Consider the following 17,378-nt stretch of genomic DNA (forward strand, 5'->3'; position numbering starts at 1 on the left):
CTGGATGGGCACACGGGCGAGGAAAGCCAGCGACGACGCCTGCGCCCTGGTAGAATGCGCAGTCACACGGCCCGTAGGGACATGGGCCAAGTCATAACAGGTCCTGATACAGGACGTAACCCAAGAGGATAACCTCTGGGAGGAGATAGGAAGCCCTTTCATACGGTCCGCTACCGCCACGAAAAGCTGGGGGGATTTGCGGAAGGGTTTGGTCCTCTCTATGTAGAACGCGAGAGCCCTACGGACTTCCAGCGAGTGGAGCTGCTGCTCCCTGCCTGAGGAGTGAGGTTTTGGGAAAAAAACCGGAAGGAAAATCTCTTGGTTGACGTGGAAGGCTGAGACCACCTTGGGCAGAAAAGCAGGGTGTGGTCTCAGCTGCACCTTGTCCCTGTGGAAGACCGTATATGGGGGGTCTACCACAAGAGCTCGGAGCTCCGACACCCGTCTAGCTGAGGTGATAGCCACTAGAAAGGCAGTTTTCCAAGAGAGGTAGAGCAGGGAGCAAGTAGCTAACGGCTCAAAGGGGGGCCCCATGAGCCGGGACAACACCAGGTTAAGATCCCAGGTCGGAGCAGGGGGATGGACGTTAGGGAATAAACGTTGCAGCCCTTTAAGGAATCTCGACACCGTCGGGTGAGAAAAAACGGAGCGACCGTCCGCACCCGGGTGAAAGGTGGAGATAGCTGCTAGGTGGACTCGCAACGACGATAAGGCCAGGCCTTGCCCTTTGAGGGACCAAACATAGTCTAAGATTTCGGTTACCGAAACTTCCATAGGGCGGAGATTTCTCTCTACGCACCAACAGGAGAAGCGTTTCCATTTCGCCGAATATGTGGCTCTTGTGGACGGTTTCCTGCTGCTCAAGAGCACCTCTCTCACAGGCGTGGAGCAGCGCAGCTCGGAACCAGTCAGCCACGCAGGAGCCACGCCGCTAGGTGCAGCGACTGCAGGTCTGGGTGACAGAGGGTCCCGTGGTCCTGGGTAATCAGGTCCGGATGAAGGGGCAGGGGAACTGGGTCGGCAATGGCCAAGTCCAGCAGCATGGTGTACCAGTGCTGCCTGGGCCATGCCGGGGCCACCATGATCACGAGAGCCCTGTCTCTGCGCACCTTCAGGAGGACCTTGTGGACCAGAGGAAACGGGGGAAACGCATAGTAAAGGTGGGTCGACCACTGGATGAGGAAGGCATCCGCTATCGACCCCGGCTCCCTGCCCTGAAAGGAGCAGAACACTTGGCACTTCCTGTTCCCTTTGGACGCGAAGAGGTCCACCCGGGGATAACCCCACCTCCGGAAAATGGAGAGAGCGACGTCCGGGCGAAGGGACCACTCGTGTGACAGGAAGGATCTGCTCAATCGATCCGCCAGTGTGTTCCGTACTCCAGGGAGGAAGGAAGCCCTGAGGTGAATGGAGTGGGCTACGCAAAAGTCCCAGAGTCGTATCGCCTCGAGGCACAGGGAGGAGGACCTGGTGCCGCCCTGCTTGTTGATATAGTACATGGTCGTCGTGTTGTCCGTGAACACGGCGACACAACGACCCTGAAGCTGATGACAGAACGCTTGACAAGCGAGGCGGACCGCTCTCAACTCCCGCATGTTGATGTGTAGCCCCACCTCCTCCTGGGACCACAGGCCCTGTGTCCGCAGGGTCCCTAGGTGGGCCCCCCAGCCTAGATCTGAGGCATCCGTTGTCAGGGATACCGAGGGCTGAGAGGGGTGGAAGGGAAGACCCGCACATAATACGGACTGGTCTAACCACCAGCCGAGAGAATCTAAGACCTTCTGGGGGATTGTGACTAACATGTCTAACGGTTGCCTTGCCGGCCTGTAATGACTGATAAGCCACAGCTGGAGAGGCCTCATGTGGAGCCGAGCGTAGTCGGTCACAAAGGTGCACGCCGCCATGTGGCCTAACAGGGTTAGACATGTCCTCACTGACGTCAATGGGGCTGACCGCAAACGTTGAACGATCGCCGCCATGGTCTGGAACCGTTGCAGAGGCAGCGAGGCCCTGCCCACAGTGGCGTCCAGGACGGCCCCGATAAATTCCACCTTCTGAGTGGGCCTCAGGGTGGACTTGTCTGTGTTTATCAAGAGGCCCAGACTTGCAAACATGCCGGTGATCACGCGGACATGGCTGTTGACTTGCTGTTCCGACGTGCCCCGAATCAACCAGTCGTCCAGATAAGGGAACACGTGGACACGGTTGCGCCGTAGATGCGCCACGACAACTGCCATGCATTTTGTAAACACCCTCGGGGCCGTGGACAGGCCGAATGGGAGGACTGCAAATTGATAATGAAGAGCCCCCACAACGAAGCGGAGAAAGCGTCTGTGGCGCGGCCAAATGGCAATGTGGAAATACGCGTCCTGCATGTCGACGGCGGCGTACCAGTCTCCCGGATCCAGGGATGGAATAATGGTCCCCAGGGATACCATGCGGAACTTCAACTTCACGAGGTATTTGTTGAGCTCTCGCAGGTCGAGGATAGGCCTGAGGCCCCCCTTGGCCTTGGGGATCAGAAAGTAGCGGGAATAAAACCCCTTGCCTTTCTCGTTTTCCGGAACCGCCTCTATAGCTCCTTTGCTGAGGAGCGTCTGCACCTCCTGCCGAAGGAATTGCTCGTGAGAGGGGTCCCTGAAGAGGGACGAGGAAGGAGGGCGGGAAGGAGGAAATGAAACAAACTGCAGGCGGTATCCCGTCTGCACCATGCTTAAGACCCAGCGGTCCGATGTTATTTGGGACCATGCCGGGAAAAAAAACGAAAGGCGGTTGGAAAACGGGGGGGGAAGGATCCATAGGGGAAACTGTTACTGCGCCCTCGGGCGCACCTTCAAAATGAAGGCTTAGGACCAGGCGGGGGTTTTGAGGAGCCTTGGTTCTGCCCCCCTTGGTTCCCCGACTGCCTGCGCCTTCCGTTCCTGCCGCGGCGCCTGTAAAGGTCCTGCCGCTGGCGGAACTGGGAAAACGGCCTGCGTTGTTGCTGTTGTTGCGACCTAAAGGGTCTACGCTGCGTCACGGGGGTGTGCATCCCGAGGGACCGCATAATGACCCGGTTGTCTTTTAGACTCTTGAGTCTGGGGTCTGTCTTGTCAGAAAACAGGCCCTGGCCTTCGAAAGGAAGGTCCTGTATAGTATGCTGGAGCTCCGGCGGAAGGCCGGAAACCTGCAGCCAGGAGATGCGACGCATCGTAACTCCTGATGCGAGGGTACGGGCAGCCGAGTCCGCAGCGTCCAAGGAGGCTTGTAAGGCCGTGCGTGCGACCTTCTTGCCTTCGTCCAAGATGGCCGTAAACTCTTGGCGAGCATCCTGTGGCAGCAGCTCCTTAAATTTGTCCACTGCCACCCAGGAATTAAAGGCATATCTGCTCAGCAGGGCCTGCTGGTTGGAGACCCTGAGCGGCAGCGCCTCAGCCGAATACACCTTACGGCCAAGGAGGTCCATCCGCCTGGCTTCTCTGGATTTGGGGGCTGGAGCCTCCTGGCCGTGACGCTCCCTATCGTTCACTGATTGCACCACCAGTGAACCCGGAGTCGGGTGTACATGGAGATATTCGTATCCCCTAGAAGGGGCCATGTACTTCCTCTCGACTCCTTTCGCTGTCGGAGGGATGGAGGCCGGGGACTGCCAGATGGTATTGGCGTTGGCCTGGATGGTCCGTATGAAGGGCAGGGCGACCCTGGTGGGAGCATCAGAAGAGAGGATGGTTACAATTGGATCCTCTATCTCCGAGACCTCCTCTGCCTGCAGACTCAGATTTTGAGCCAATCGCCTGAGGAGGTCTTGGTGCGCCCTGAGATCCAGCGGGGGGGGACTGTTGGAGGAGGTACCCGCCACCGCCTCATCCGGGGAGGAGGATGATGAGACCCCAGGCACGAGAGTGTCTAACTGAGGGTCTTCCTCAGCCCTCGCCTCTGCCTCCGGAGCCACAGCGGAGTCCTGCTGCTTGGACCCTTCCTCCCCTTCCGGGGAGGGAGGGGGGCGAGACAACGAGGCTTCAGGGGCCCTACGCTCCGCAGTCGCCGGCCTAGCAGGGAGCTGCTGGGGGCCCTGGGCCTGATGGTATGCCCAGGGTGTCCAGAATCCCCACTGTTGTGGGCCTTGGTCCTGCAGCGGCGGATCACCGAACAGCGCCGCCTGCCGGTCGGTGCCCAGCGCATACCCGCTGTCCGTCTGGGAGGATACGGACGGCTGTCTAGAGGGCCACGGAGGGGCCGACCCTGGATGGTAAGTATCTGCGCGGGTCGGCACGGAGGATCGTCTCGGTGCCGGGGACCGGTGCCGGGAGTCATAACAGTGCCGGGATCGGGATCGGGACCGAGTTCTGTCACGGTGCCGGGATCCTGACCGGTACCGGGCGCCGCTTCGGTGCCGGGACCTGCCACCACCTCGGTGCCGGGAGGTCGATCGGGACCTGCCACCAGCTCGGTGCCGGGAGGTCGACCGAGACTGGGACCTGCCACCAGCTCGGTGCCGGGAGGTCGACCGGTGCGGCGAGTAGCGTCGGGACCTGCTCCTGGAATCGCGGTGCCGGTTTCGACGACTGGAGCCTGACCGCGACCGTCTCGATGTCGACCGGTGCCGCGAGTGCGACTGGTACCGCTGAGGGGAGCGGTGCCGGGACTGCGAGCGGCGTCAGGATCTGGAGCGCCCAAGACGTCGGGACCTGGATCGTGAACGAGTGTCTCTGGGCGGTGCCGACATCATGGGCTTGCCTCTGGACACGACCCGCACCGGAGGTACCGGGGGTGGCAGCCGAGTGGGCTCAGTCAGGGCAATGAGGTCCCGAGCCGAGGCGAAGGTCTCCGGTGTGGATGGGACCACTATCTCAACCCCAGATCTCATGGGGGAGCTCGGCAGCACCGGACTTGACGGACCCGCCGGGCCCGGAGTCGACGGTGCTGGCGGCGCCGCGGCCGATGTCGAGGCCGGGCACTCTAGCCGGGTCTGCCTGGCCGGAGTATCGGACTTCGACGGCCTTGGCTCTGACTCCAGTGCCGGAGAGGGTCGGTGCCGGGGAGTCTTCTCGGTGCCGGTGCGATCCGGTGCCGGTGCCGATACCACGGCCTGCGAAGCCGTCGGGTCAAGTGCCGCCTCCATAAGGAGAGTCCGGAGCCTTTGATCCCTCTCCTTCTTTGTCCTCGGCTTAAAAGCCTTACAGATGCGGCACTTGTCGGATCTGTGCGATTCCCCGAGGCACTTCAGGCACGCTTCGTGGGGATCGCTGGTAGGCATGGGCTTCTTGCAGGCCGCACACTGCTTGAAGCCTGGCGAAACAGGCATGAGCCTGGCGCCGGGTGCCGGGAAGGGCTAAGCCCCCGGCGAAGAACTACTTAACAACTATTTAACTTAACTATCTACTTAACAAACTAATTAACAACTATAATGGAACTAGAGATGAACGATAGATAAACGATAGATAACTAGGAGAGCTAGGGACGTGGAGGACAGCTATGCCGCGCTCCACAGTTCCAACGACCGACACGGCGGTAAGAAGGAACTGAGGAGCGGGCGGGCCGGCAGGGATATATATTGGGCGCCATGGCGGCGCCACTCCAGGGGGCGACCTGCCGGCCCACTGGAGTTGCTAGGGTAAAAAGTTTCCGACGAACGTGCACGCACGGCGCGCACACCTAACTGGAATGGATGTGAGCAATCACTCGAAGAAGAACTAATAATTATCTCATGGAGTTTTCACTACCATGGTATCTTAGAAACAATCAGAAGGATTAACTTTGACTAAGAATAGTATCTGCAGCTACAATAGCAAGGATAAGACTAATAAGGAATTAATCATAAGCTTGATCAATCAGGAACACATTTTCCCATAATGACATAGTACTGTTCCTGAAAACTGATATATGACCAGCTTACTAATACTTAACTTTGGTCACCTGATATACATTGGGGATGGTCAAAATTTATCCCACCAGCATATCTGATAAAGCCACGGTATAACACTAAGATACAGTAGCAGACACACACACAGTTCTGAAGTGAGCTGCTGGCCCACATATCAAGAAGATAGCCTTCCTGCCCTATTCCCCACACAACTATACATTTGTTACCACATATAAGTTAATTATTGGCAATAGATCATGACATTGATAATGAATTCAGGAAAGAAGCATATGAATGACTATCAGCTTCACAGTAAATTTATATTAGTTTTTCAGATAAGGCTCAGAACATTTTAACAATACAAGACAATCATAATGCTACCTCCAAAAAACAAATCTTTATGCAGTCTCCATCCATATGGCTACACGTCAAAGAAAAACCCATGGCTGCCCCATATCAGCCGACTTGGGCTCATGGAGGGCTCAGGCTCCAGGACTGTTTCACTGCTGTGGAAATGTTTGGACTCTGGCTCGAGTCCCTGCTTTGAGACCCTCCCACCACGCAGGTCATGATCCTCACAGGTAGATATTTATTTTAAAACATATAGTAATATACACGTAATAAATATTGTAGCAATATTACAATTAGAAACATTTTTACACCATTATATTGATAGTACACTAGCAGTGCTAAATGTGTTCGCAGTGAGTGACAACTGGACAGAAACCTCTATTATTATTGAACAAGAGATGTTATTTACATAATGAATTCTATTACACTAACTCACTTCTAGTAGCTTAAGCTCCTGTACACAGTTGTGAAGAAGCTCTAGAGCTCGCTGGGACACCTCCCACGGTCTTTGTAGGAAGATCAGCAACGTGCACTGGCGAGAAAACAGGTAACTGCGCAAGTCTAGTAGAGTGGCTTCTTGATTCTGAATTAGCTCTCGTTTCTCCATATCAATTGGTTTACGGAGAATCAACCCATTCCAGCTCCGCACTGGTTGGCAGAAAAACGTCAACCAATTTGCTCCATCTAAGTAAACAAATATACAGTTAACCTCCAAACCCATTATTTTAAAGTAAGGCTTTTTTTTTTTCCCCCAAACCCCACAACAATGTTAGGGCCAACCTTTAACTCAAATACCTACATAAGCAGCCTGATTTTCAAGAGTGGCACCCACATCTCCCATTACTTACTCTAGATACTTAAAATTAGGCATCTAATTTTTAAAATGTTGACCTAAATACCTGACAGCTATAAGCTGTAAGACAATTAGTTTACAACGTTATTTCTGGATGATTAAAGTAAATCTCAAGTGAAATTACAGCTAGAAAGCTGAGCAACTTTATCTGCCTGAACATCCATTAATTACACCTCACCATGATAGGTGTGTCCTTATTTTAGTCATATCTGCCTTTACCCCCCTAACTCACTATAAGTTATTTGTTAAGTGTTCCATACATCTTTGTATTTTACATCTACACTTAGAGGTATCTGAACACCTCATATTGTATTATGAAATATCATAACATCTTATACAAAATGACTGATTTCACATTACTTGACACTTCTTGAAAAGGTATGTATCCCATGTTATTGCCAAACTGAAATGAACTCAAGTCTTATGCTGCTTGTAGAAAACAATTTACATTAAATATACAAGGAAAGAATTGTATACATATGCATTAACTGGGCATGGAATACCGCTACAGTGTCTAGAATTCCTTACTGTATCTAATCTGAAAACTACATTTTAGCTAGCGTCTAAGGTAGCCTGTAATCATGCATGTGATTTAAAAATCATATTAGATTCAATGGGAAGCCTTCAAAATAGCATGCTGGGAGATTTGATTTTTAATGACTCAATAGCAAGCTTTGGGAACAAGCAGCAGCACAAGGGCCAGATCAAGACATAGGTACTTTAGACCCATGGCTAGGGCCCCCCAGTTCTTGGAATCACATGAGACCAGAATCTCAGCTTTCATTATGTTCCCAGACCTCATGGATGCAAAGAAACGCTTGAACACATGACCAGAGTATGACTGTTGTCTGTCTGAATCTGGAGCGAGCATGAAACAATAGCTCCAAGTATCATGTCTCATTCATCTTAACTGAAATCTGCTGCCACCATAGGAAAGGGTATGGCAGAACCGCAGAGGTTGTGCCTAGGGCCCTGTCTTACTTTAACTTGGTCCTGAGCAGAACAGAGAGTGGAACTAACTAATCTGCTGCACACATTCACTTGTTGATTTAAAACACTTACCACCAGCACCAAAGTTAACAACATATTGAGAGAACAAGGCATCAAGTTCATCATATTGCACCAAGGCATCTTCAAACTGCTGCAGCATTTCAAAGACAAAGGCCAGCTCTTCCTTTTAAACATACGGAAAAAGAAAGGTATAAGTTATCAAAATGTATTGCGGTCAATATTGTGAATTTTAAAAATTAACTATGAAAAGGACTCACTAACCCAAAAGGAATTCTCCAAACTTGTCTGAGGGTTTGAATACCCAGGACAATGTAATGTTACGATTAATTATACTGCTATAACTCCCCTGATGGATACCCTAATTCCAGAATAAGAGTGCCTTTTTCCAAGTTAATCTATACTGCTTCCAAAACTAAATGGGAAAAAACTAAACTACAGTAAGCCTGTCCACATGGAAAGTTATAGTGGTATAATTATACCGGTAAATTCTTCCTGTACAGACAAGCCCTTACTCGCTATACTAAAATATTTAGAACAAGCCTCAGCTCTCAGGAAGCTCATAAAACTCACCTCTTCCAGAAAACACTGTTAATGTTCTTATAATTTATTCATTCTATTTATATTATGGAGACACTAGTTGCAGCTCCACAATTAAAGTTCGGTTTTACACTTAAAGCAGGGATTCAACATATGTTATGTATGAAAAATTCCATCTACTTTCCCCCAAACAACAGCGCTTACTCCATAGAATAAACTTTCTGGGAATTTACAAGTAAATTTGTTAATGAGTTTAGGAGTTAAAATTAGTTAAAACAGGTCCTTTAACAAACTTAGCACTTGGTGTCACCTCTCCTTCCATCCTGAATAGGGTTAACAGAATAATGCAAAAGCTTTGAACTTCAGCCTACATGACTACGAATAAGGTACAGTCAAACCTCGCAATAACGTACCCCGCCATAAAGCGACATAACATATAACGCGATCATAACTTGGCTCCCCTTTAAGGCCTAATACCAGTGGTCCCCAACGCCATGGTACCTGCCGGGACATTGATGTGCCCCCGCTTAGTGCCCAGCAGAGGAGAGAACCCATGGCCCCGCGCCTGTCGGGGACAGAGAACTCCAAGGCTGCGGGCACCAGTGCTCTGTCCCCGGTAGGCGCGGGGCCGCAGCTTCTCTCCAGCTTCAAGAGGAGTCGTGGCTCCACGCCTGCTGGGGACAGAGAACTCCAGGGCTGCGGGCGCACACTTAGGTTTGGGATAATTGCAACAACATCACCGTAATGTTATTTTACCTTAAATTACTGATATGTATTTTCACCCTCAATTCCACCTTAATGAGACTTCTCCTGTCCAACCACCTGGTTTTGTGTTACATAATGAGCCCGGGAGGAGGGGAGGAGAGAGAAGAGGAAGGTAAGTGGGGAGGTAAGAAGTCTCAAGTGGTGGTGGGACCAATCTTACATAATGCAAAAACTCAAAACTATATGGCATCACACATCAAATCAATCCCTAATGTTATAATTTGAATGTGTCATTTTTTCTGTAAGTGTTTAAGTGTTTATTAGAACAAATCAAATACATTTAAGAGTCATGCAGATCTGGAAATTCAAAACATTTGAAAACAGAATTCTCTTCAAAGAATTACATGATTCCATTTTTAAAAAATAACTTTAAGATCATTTATACTCTGATAACATTCTAAGCAAAAGAAAGTTTAGTAATATGTAGAGCACATTGGTATAATATTTTAACTAGAAGGGTTCATTTGCACAACCATAATATATTTTAATTTTTCAAGACTTTTACACAAAGGCAATGGAACAACTAATAAAATACTTAATAAAAAAAAAATCTGTGCTCACAACTAATCCATAGCCTTTCTGCTGTTCAAGGTCCTAAGACACACAGAAGCCTGAACAGAACAGGGGAACACAGCACCACAAAAAACATTGCAGGCAAGAATAGTGACAAGTTTTGCCATAATACTAGCCTCTGTATCTTTTAAAAAGGAGACTGATCTAAAAAAATGCAGCCAAAAAGAATGCTTCCAACAAAACAAAAGGACTAATTTTTTTTTTTTAATTTCTTCTTTAAGTCTGTACCTGGACCATGAAATACTCGCAAAAACTCCATCCTGGCTCAGTCCTCTTTTCCCTCAAAGTTCTCATGTCATCTTCAAACTTGCCTAGATTTTTGGTAAAAGACATGAGAAGCAGCGTCCTGAGTTTTGTCAGGAAGGCGTTCCAGGATTCCTGAGAACGGGAAGAGTCTTTCAAGGGGTCAGACAGTACCACACATCTGTAAAGATATTGATGGAAATTATTTTGTGGGAATAAAAAGTAACATCCAGACACAAAATAAACTTATTATAGCCCTTGCAATTAACTACTGTAAACAATGTCAAATCAAAAGAGCAAGGAAACTCAGATTTCTATTCAACATCAATTAAAGACTTATTAGTAAATGGTATGGAGCTAAGGACAGACAGTCAATGGAGGTAAAAAGTAATAGCGTTAAAATGATAATGTATATTGAACAGCCCTGAGCATACTGTAGATAGAAAGGAAGCATTTGTTTGGTAGGCGAGAGGGTCCTGACACCTGTCAGGAATGATCTAGTTATTGCTTAGTCCTGCCTTGGCAGGGGAGTGCAACAGACCATGTATCATGGTCTCTTACAGTCCTACACTTTATAATAGGTTTAGAAAGAAATTTAAATGTGTTCCACAAGACAAGATTACAAAATAAGTACATTCTATATTTTCAAAATCAATAAAAATGTATTAGAAATCTAAAAAACACAAAAAAGCTCTGCTGTATAGGTTCCTGACATAAGGCATTATAAGCCATGAGAACAGGGAGTAGGTGGGGTTGCCAAGGATCACTATGGGCATTTGCACTTTCCCTGGTGGAATATTTTGGTCTGGAAAGAAAATCCCAGTAATGCAGCTTTCTATACAGTCTAGTGTTTTGAAAGATGCGTGCATCATGCACCTTCCCTGATCACCCTGCACTGATGTCAGACAAAATGGCCTCAGTAATTCACCAGCGCCTGCAAGACCATGGAGAAGTAGCCCTTTTGGGTTGATATAGTCTGTGGCCAAAATTGGGATACGAGTTTCCCCCCCTGCAATTAGGGAATCCTATTGCCTCAAAGTCATCAATTATTTGTCCTGGACATCACTGAGAGTCACGGTCCTTCAGGTGATTAATGGCCCTGCACTCTTGCATCACCGCAGCCGCCACAGTGAACTTTACAACTCCAAACTGCTTTGCAACTGACTGGTAGCAGTCTGGAGTTGCCAGCTTCCACACAGCGATTGCCACTCACTTTTCCACAGTGAGGGCAGCTCTCATTCTGGTGTCTTTGCATCGCAGTGTTGGGATACGTTCCACACAGTTCCAGGAAGGTGGCTCAGTGCATACAGAAGTTCTGCAGCCACTGCTCGTCATCTCATACATTCATCATGATGCGCTCCCATCACTCAGTGCTTGTTTCTTAAGCCCAGCACCAATAGTCCACCCTGGCAAACTGGCCCATGAACGCCTGCAGCAATTTTCAATTATTTGTTTCCATGGCAATCAGTAGGGCAGGCATCACCAATTCACTCTATGTCACAGCTCATGAAACACTGCAAGACTAGCCATACTGTGTTCATAATGCTCATCACCAGACTTAGCAGCAGCTCAGGAATTATGCTGCCAGACAGAGGTGGCAGGCGTACAGTTTATATGGAGTGTTGAAAAACAGCACACAACGAAGTAGCAAGCCCAGGGAATGATGGGACAAAACAATGAATCATGCGACAGCGAGCATGCCTCCATGGTGCACCGGGATCTGTTCCCACAGCTCCTGGTGGCAGAGGGTGGAAAGTTGCACAGTGAGATAGCTACCCTGATACAGCAAAGCTGTCAATGAAAAAGCAGTGACTGTGGATACGCTCAGCTTACACAAGGAATGTTGTGTGGATGCTCCACTGATGTTATTAAAGTGACTTATGATCATTGACAAAACTTAAGTTAAATAGTGTAGACATGGCCAAAGACTTTACTCTTGTATTTTTCCTCTGGCTCACTGGTGATGGGTTTACATAAACTTTGAAAAACCAAGGATTTAAAGTTCTGAAAATTTATTTTGGTTACTTCATTTATTCTGAATCAGTGTCTACAAAAATATAGCTTCAGCATATTTAATGCCTTTTATCTTTTCTGGAAGAGGTGAACATCCAGAATTTAACTGTAGCCCTACAGAACTACTATTTCCACACACACCCTTTTTAAAAATTTTTATTCCAAACCACTACTAATTCAGGAAAAGATGCAGCAAAACTTTTTCCTCCGTTGGTTCATATTTTGGGACAGATGGACATACATCTCATCAATGCCATTTGCTTAATGTTAGGCATCAGGGAAGTTATTATTCTTTTAAGTGAAAAACTGGATCTATTAAATGATTATCCAGAAAACTAGTTTTACAATTATAAACAATATATTTGAAAAAGTCCTTACCTGTCACTTTGTTTGTTACAGAAGTCATTTCTTATTTTATCTACTATAGATGTTCGGGGAAGGATGTTGGTTTTGTTCTTTTTTTTTGCATCACTCTCAACTACCACAATTAACCAATCCACAGAGCTGTGCACTTTCAGAACATTCTGCCACTTGGTGAGGTCATCCTTTACCGTAGCTTTGTACACTTCTGTATCCTGGGATTATAAATAATGAATCAGCAAATCAAATTGACAATCTGGACAAATTTGAAAGATTTTGTTAAAATAGGAAAAAAACATTTCAAATGATACCAAGTGGAATTAGTGACACAGATTATTGAGAAGTTAAATGAGGACAACGTCAAGGTAAGGTTTTATTCTTTCGATTGCCTCCTTTATTACTATTACTTTAGACTCTTGCAAACGAAAGATTTTTAAAAATCAAATTTACCCTGAACAACTCATTGAAATTTGGAACTTGATTCAATTAAGACAATGAAACTAGACTGATTAATTTCATTTTCTGGTTCTAATACACCAACAATGCAGTGGCATTTGGGTTTTCCAACACCACTGGAAAGCTTTAAGTTGTTTGTATCTTCAATGACTTAAATTTAGACAAAAGAAGTAACTCATTTTCTGTAACTTTTTTCTTTTTTACAGATCAACTATGAACATATTGCTATGAATACTCACGATGCAAAGTTGGGTTGATTAGTTGTGACTGGTCAAGTCCCATGGTTAGTGTCTGTTTTGATTGTATAGGAATTTTTCCTATAATGACGATAACTCCCGGTGAATGAAACATTGCAGATAAGCAATATTAGGAAGTTTTAAATTTTTCCATTTTTGGATCACAAACATGATCTAAAGCATGATTCTTGTAACAGATTAAATTCTGATTTACTGGCTGTGTGAATTATCTCCCATTTTCATAATGGGACAGTGCATGTATGCATTGTGTTGCTGCCAAGGATGTGGTCAGATCCTTGTATAGTTCAGTTTCCACTATGCCAGGGATCTAGTAAAGGGTTTTGGAAATCCTGTACTCTTGCTGCGTCAAGCAGTGTCACTATAAAAAAAATGGTCACTCACCTTCTCTTAACTGTTGTTCGAGATGTGGTGTTCACGTCCATTCCAATCAGGTGTGCACGCATGCATGTGCATGATGGCCGGAAGATTTTTCCCTTAGCAGCATCCATCGGGTCGGCCTAGGTGCCCCCTGGGGTCGTGCCCTCATGGCACCTAATATATAGTCCTGCCAACCCACCATCTCTTCAGTTCCTTCTTGCCGGCTACTCCAACAGAGGGATAGGAAGGTGGGTATTGGAATGGACATGAACATCTCCTCAAAGAACAACAGTTACGAGAAAGTTTTTTTCTTCAAGTGCTTGTTCATGTCGATGCCATTCAGGTGACTCCCAAACAAATTTAGGAGGAGGGGTCGGAGCTGTCCACTGACTGGAGTACTGCTCTGCTGTCCACTGACTGGAGTACTGCTCTTCCAAAGGCTGCATCATCTCTGGCCTGTCTGGTAATTGCATAGTGTGCGGCGAAAATGTGCATCAATGACCACATTGCTGCCCTGCAAATTTCCTGGGCAAGGACTTGAGCCAGAAAAGCTGTTGATGAAGCTTGCGCTCCTGTAGAGTGCACCATTATAGGGGCGCTGGGATCCTTACTAGATTGTAGCACTTGGTAACGCATGCCACAATCCATGATGAAAAGTGTTGTGTCGAAATCCTTCATCCTGTCCGCTATTGCAACTAAGAACTGTACCGACTTCCTGAACTGTTTCGTCCTGTTGATGTAAAAGGCCAGTGCTCTGTGGATGTCGAGAGTGTGGAGCCTCTGCTCCCTGTTAGTCACATGAGACTTGGGGTAGAAAACCAGGAGTAAAATGTCCTGGTTGATATGCAACTGCAATACCATCTTTGGGAGGAAGGCCTGATGGGGCCTGAGCTGAACCTCGTCCTTAAAAAAACATGGTGCAGGGCGCCTCCCCCTCAACTACTATACTAAACTTTAACTGGAGTACTACCAACAATTAACTAACTATATACACGGAATAACGAAGAAACTTGCTGAGCAAAAGCCAAGGGAAGTTCCAGCCACCATCACTGGTGGTAAGAAGGAACTGAAGGGGTGGTGGGTTGCCAGGGCTATATATTAGGCACCATGAAGGCGCGACTTCTGAAGCGCCCAGACCGACCCGACAGATGCTGCTAAGGGAAAAATCTTCTGGCCATCGTGCACACAGACACCTGATTGGAATTGACATGAACAAGCACTCAAAGAAGAATATAAGTTACAGTTCAAATGCTCAAGTGGGCAAGTTTAAAATTTACTTTTTATGAAAACTTATGCAAGAAAGACTTGATTACCTTCCACGATCATTTGAACAAACAAAAAGTTGTGTACCGGGACAGCAGAAAAGTCAAAAAGTTCATTTTTATATTATAGTGAATACTTGCAGGGTTTTTTGGTGTTATTAACCCACCTCTAGCGTTTACTAAACAAACATGACTAAGTGTCATCAAGTCATTGGCTACTATCTCCTTCAAACCAATATACTAAAACAATTGTTCCCAAAACAGACTTCCACTGTGCCCCACATTAAACTATGCAGTCATACATGTTGCCATGCACTATGAATGTTACTTGTTAGTTTTTAATCCATAACATATTGACCACGTTTTATTAGTTTTCTTTACATTCTTGTGGTTACCTTTATTATTTTGTTAACTTTTCAAATAACTCTAGATGCTCAGAGCAGGATTTTTCCTTTAATTTAATTCACCATCAATACTTTAAAAAGCATTCATTATACCATCCTCACATTCCATCTGTTTCCCCTCTATGAGGCATAAATCCCAGATCTCCTGTAATGTCTTAATTTATGAAACACAGATCTGCACATTAAATTAGGAAATCACTAATGGGCAGCAGGTTTAAAACAAACAAAAGGAAGCTGTTCTTCACACAGCGCACAGGCAACCTGTGGAACTTCTTGCCTGAGGAGGTTGTGAAGGCTAGGACTGTAACAAGGTTTAAAAAAGAGAACTAGATAAACTAAAGCAGGTTAAATCCATTAATGGCAATTAGCTAGGATGGGTAAGGAATGGTGTCCCTAGCTTCTGTTTGTCAAAGGGTGTTAATGGATGGCAAGAGAGATCACTTGATCATTACTCATTAGGTTCACTCCCTCTGGGACACCTGGCATTGGCCATTGTCGGTAGATAGAATATTGGGCTGGATGGACCTTTGGTCTGACCCAGTACGGCCATTTTTATGTTCTAATCTGCTAATTTTAGTATATTGCATACCATTTCACACCTCACCTTCCATCAGAAACCACAACAAATTAACTTGGTGATTTTATGCACTTGAGAAACTCAAGTTCCCCAAGGCTTCATCCTTCTCAAGTGCCATCTGATAACATCAAACTTGTCTCATATTAGGACAATGCAACTCCCCCACCCATTGGTGACCCTGGTAGTAACAAATGTAACCAATACGAATAAGGGGACAGAGTGTAGAACCAGCACATCCCATTCACCAAACTGAGACAGGGTAGAGCTTATTTTATCTTCAGTCCCACTCTCATATCTTATTACGTGCATGGTTCATGCTTAATATTTTCCTAATACTTACACAACATTCTGTCCAATAAATATGAAGGAAGGGAAAAGTCAGGAGAGCCTTGTTTCCTTCTTTGGGTAACAGCTCCTCTTTGAATTGAACAAAATTAGATTCAAGATGAATCATCTTAGGAGCACGTCCGTAAGACCTATGCAGAATTTTAAAAGAATTACCATTAGTAATTGAGAAATAAGCAGCAAAACTAAAAGTAGAACAGAAATGATAGAGCAAACATTACAAATGTAGCTTTTAAAAAAAAAACTCACAAAACTTAACTGTGTTCTTTATGGTTTGATTCATGTAGCATCAATTCAAAAATTCATGTTTTCTCTGAAAATAAGACACATTCTCTTTGCAAGGAAGAGGGCTGGAAACTTCCAGCTTTCATTTTAAAAAGATTCTCCTTTACATGTTCTTGTGTTCCTCCAAAATTAGAGGTGGCCTTTGGCTGTGGATGTCACAGGTTCCAAAGCCCAATTCTGTTTTTAAGTCTTTCCCATATGCCCATTAAAGCAGGAACCAGGCTTATCTTCAAAGCATGGTTGCACAAAGTGCAACCTGGAGATACCAGTAAAACTAATCTTTAGTGCTGCTAATCCCTTTATGATTTTAAATTCTGCCTGGGCTAAATGTGGGAACAAACATACCAAACGGCCCAACATCCAGAGTTCAAGGAAAATTGACTCTGAAAACCAGAAATGTTTCCTTTTGTTGAGCTTCCAAACCAACACAATTCACTGCACAGTGTCACATTATTAGTCACATTTTCCTAAATCTAACAATGTGCATCAAAATAGAGCAAAGGGTGAGGGAGATAAAGAGAGGCGGAAATACTCTACCTTCTCCATTCCATGGGTTCTTTTGGAAGCTGCTGAGAAAGCATGGGATATACAGAAGTGAATAAATTCTGATCTCCAGCACCTAAAATTAAAGAGACCCATATTTATAAAAAGTTCCCTTTTAAAATATATATGGACAAGATTTAAGAGTAAACCATATCATAGTTACATTTTTAAGAGACTCATTTTCATACTGGATGCATGGATAACACTGCTGTATAGAAAAATGCTTTAAAATAACTTCTTGTTATTGACTATCTCTACGAAACACCATTCATATAGCTGTCCTGAAATTCCACAGAAGGTGTGAGAAAAAAAACTCAGCTACAGCTAGCAGTCCAATGTTGTAC

At 46.2% G+C, this 17,378-nt stretch overlaps 1 protein-coding gene across 1 annotated transcript in view; it reads right to left on the reverse strand.

Moving 5' to 3' along the window:
- TRAPPC10 (trafficking protein particle complex 10) overlaps positions 1-17,378 on the reverse strand; it is a 94,514-nt gene that overhangs the window by 50,833 nt on the left and 26,303 nt on the right. The window contains exons 2-7 of the mRNA XM_030576679.1: positions 17,029-17,110; positions 16,202-16,337; positions 12,567-12,763; positions 10,161-10,356; positions 8,109-8,220; positions 6,630-6,877 (exon numbers count right to left, since the gene is read on the reverse strand). Of these exons, the coding sequence (XP_030432539.1) occupies positions 6,630-6,877; positions 8,109-8,220; positions 10,161-10,356; positions 12,567-12,763; positions 16,202-16,337; positions 17,029-17,110 (971 nt within the window). The remainder of the gene's footprint in view (positions 1-6,629; positions 6,878-8,108; positions 8,221-10,160; positions 10,357-12,566; positions 12,764-16,201; positions 16,338-17,028; positions 17,111-17,378) is intronic.

Source organism: Gopherus evgoodei, chromosome 1 (assembly GCF_007399415.2).
Source record: "Gopherus evgoodei ecotype Sinaloan lineage chromosome 1, rGopEvg1_v1.p, whole genome shotgun sequence".
NCBI classification, from domain to species: domain Eukaryota; kingdom Metazoa; phylum Chordata; order Testudines; family Testudinidae; genus Gopherus; species Gopherus evgoodei.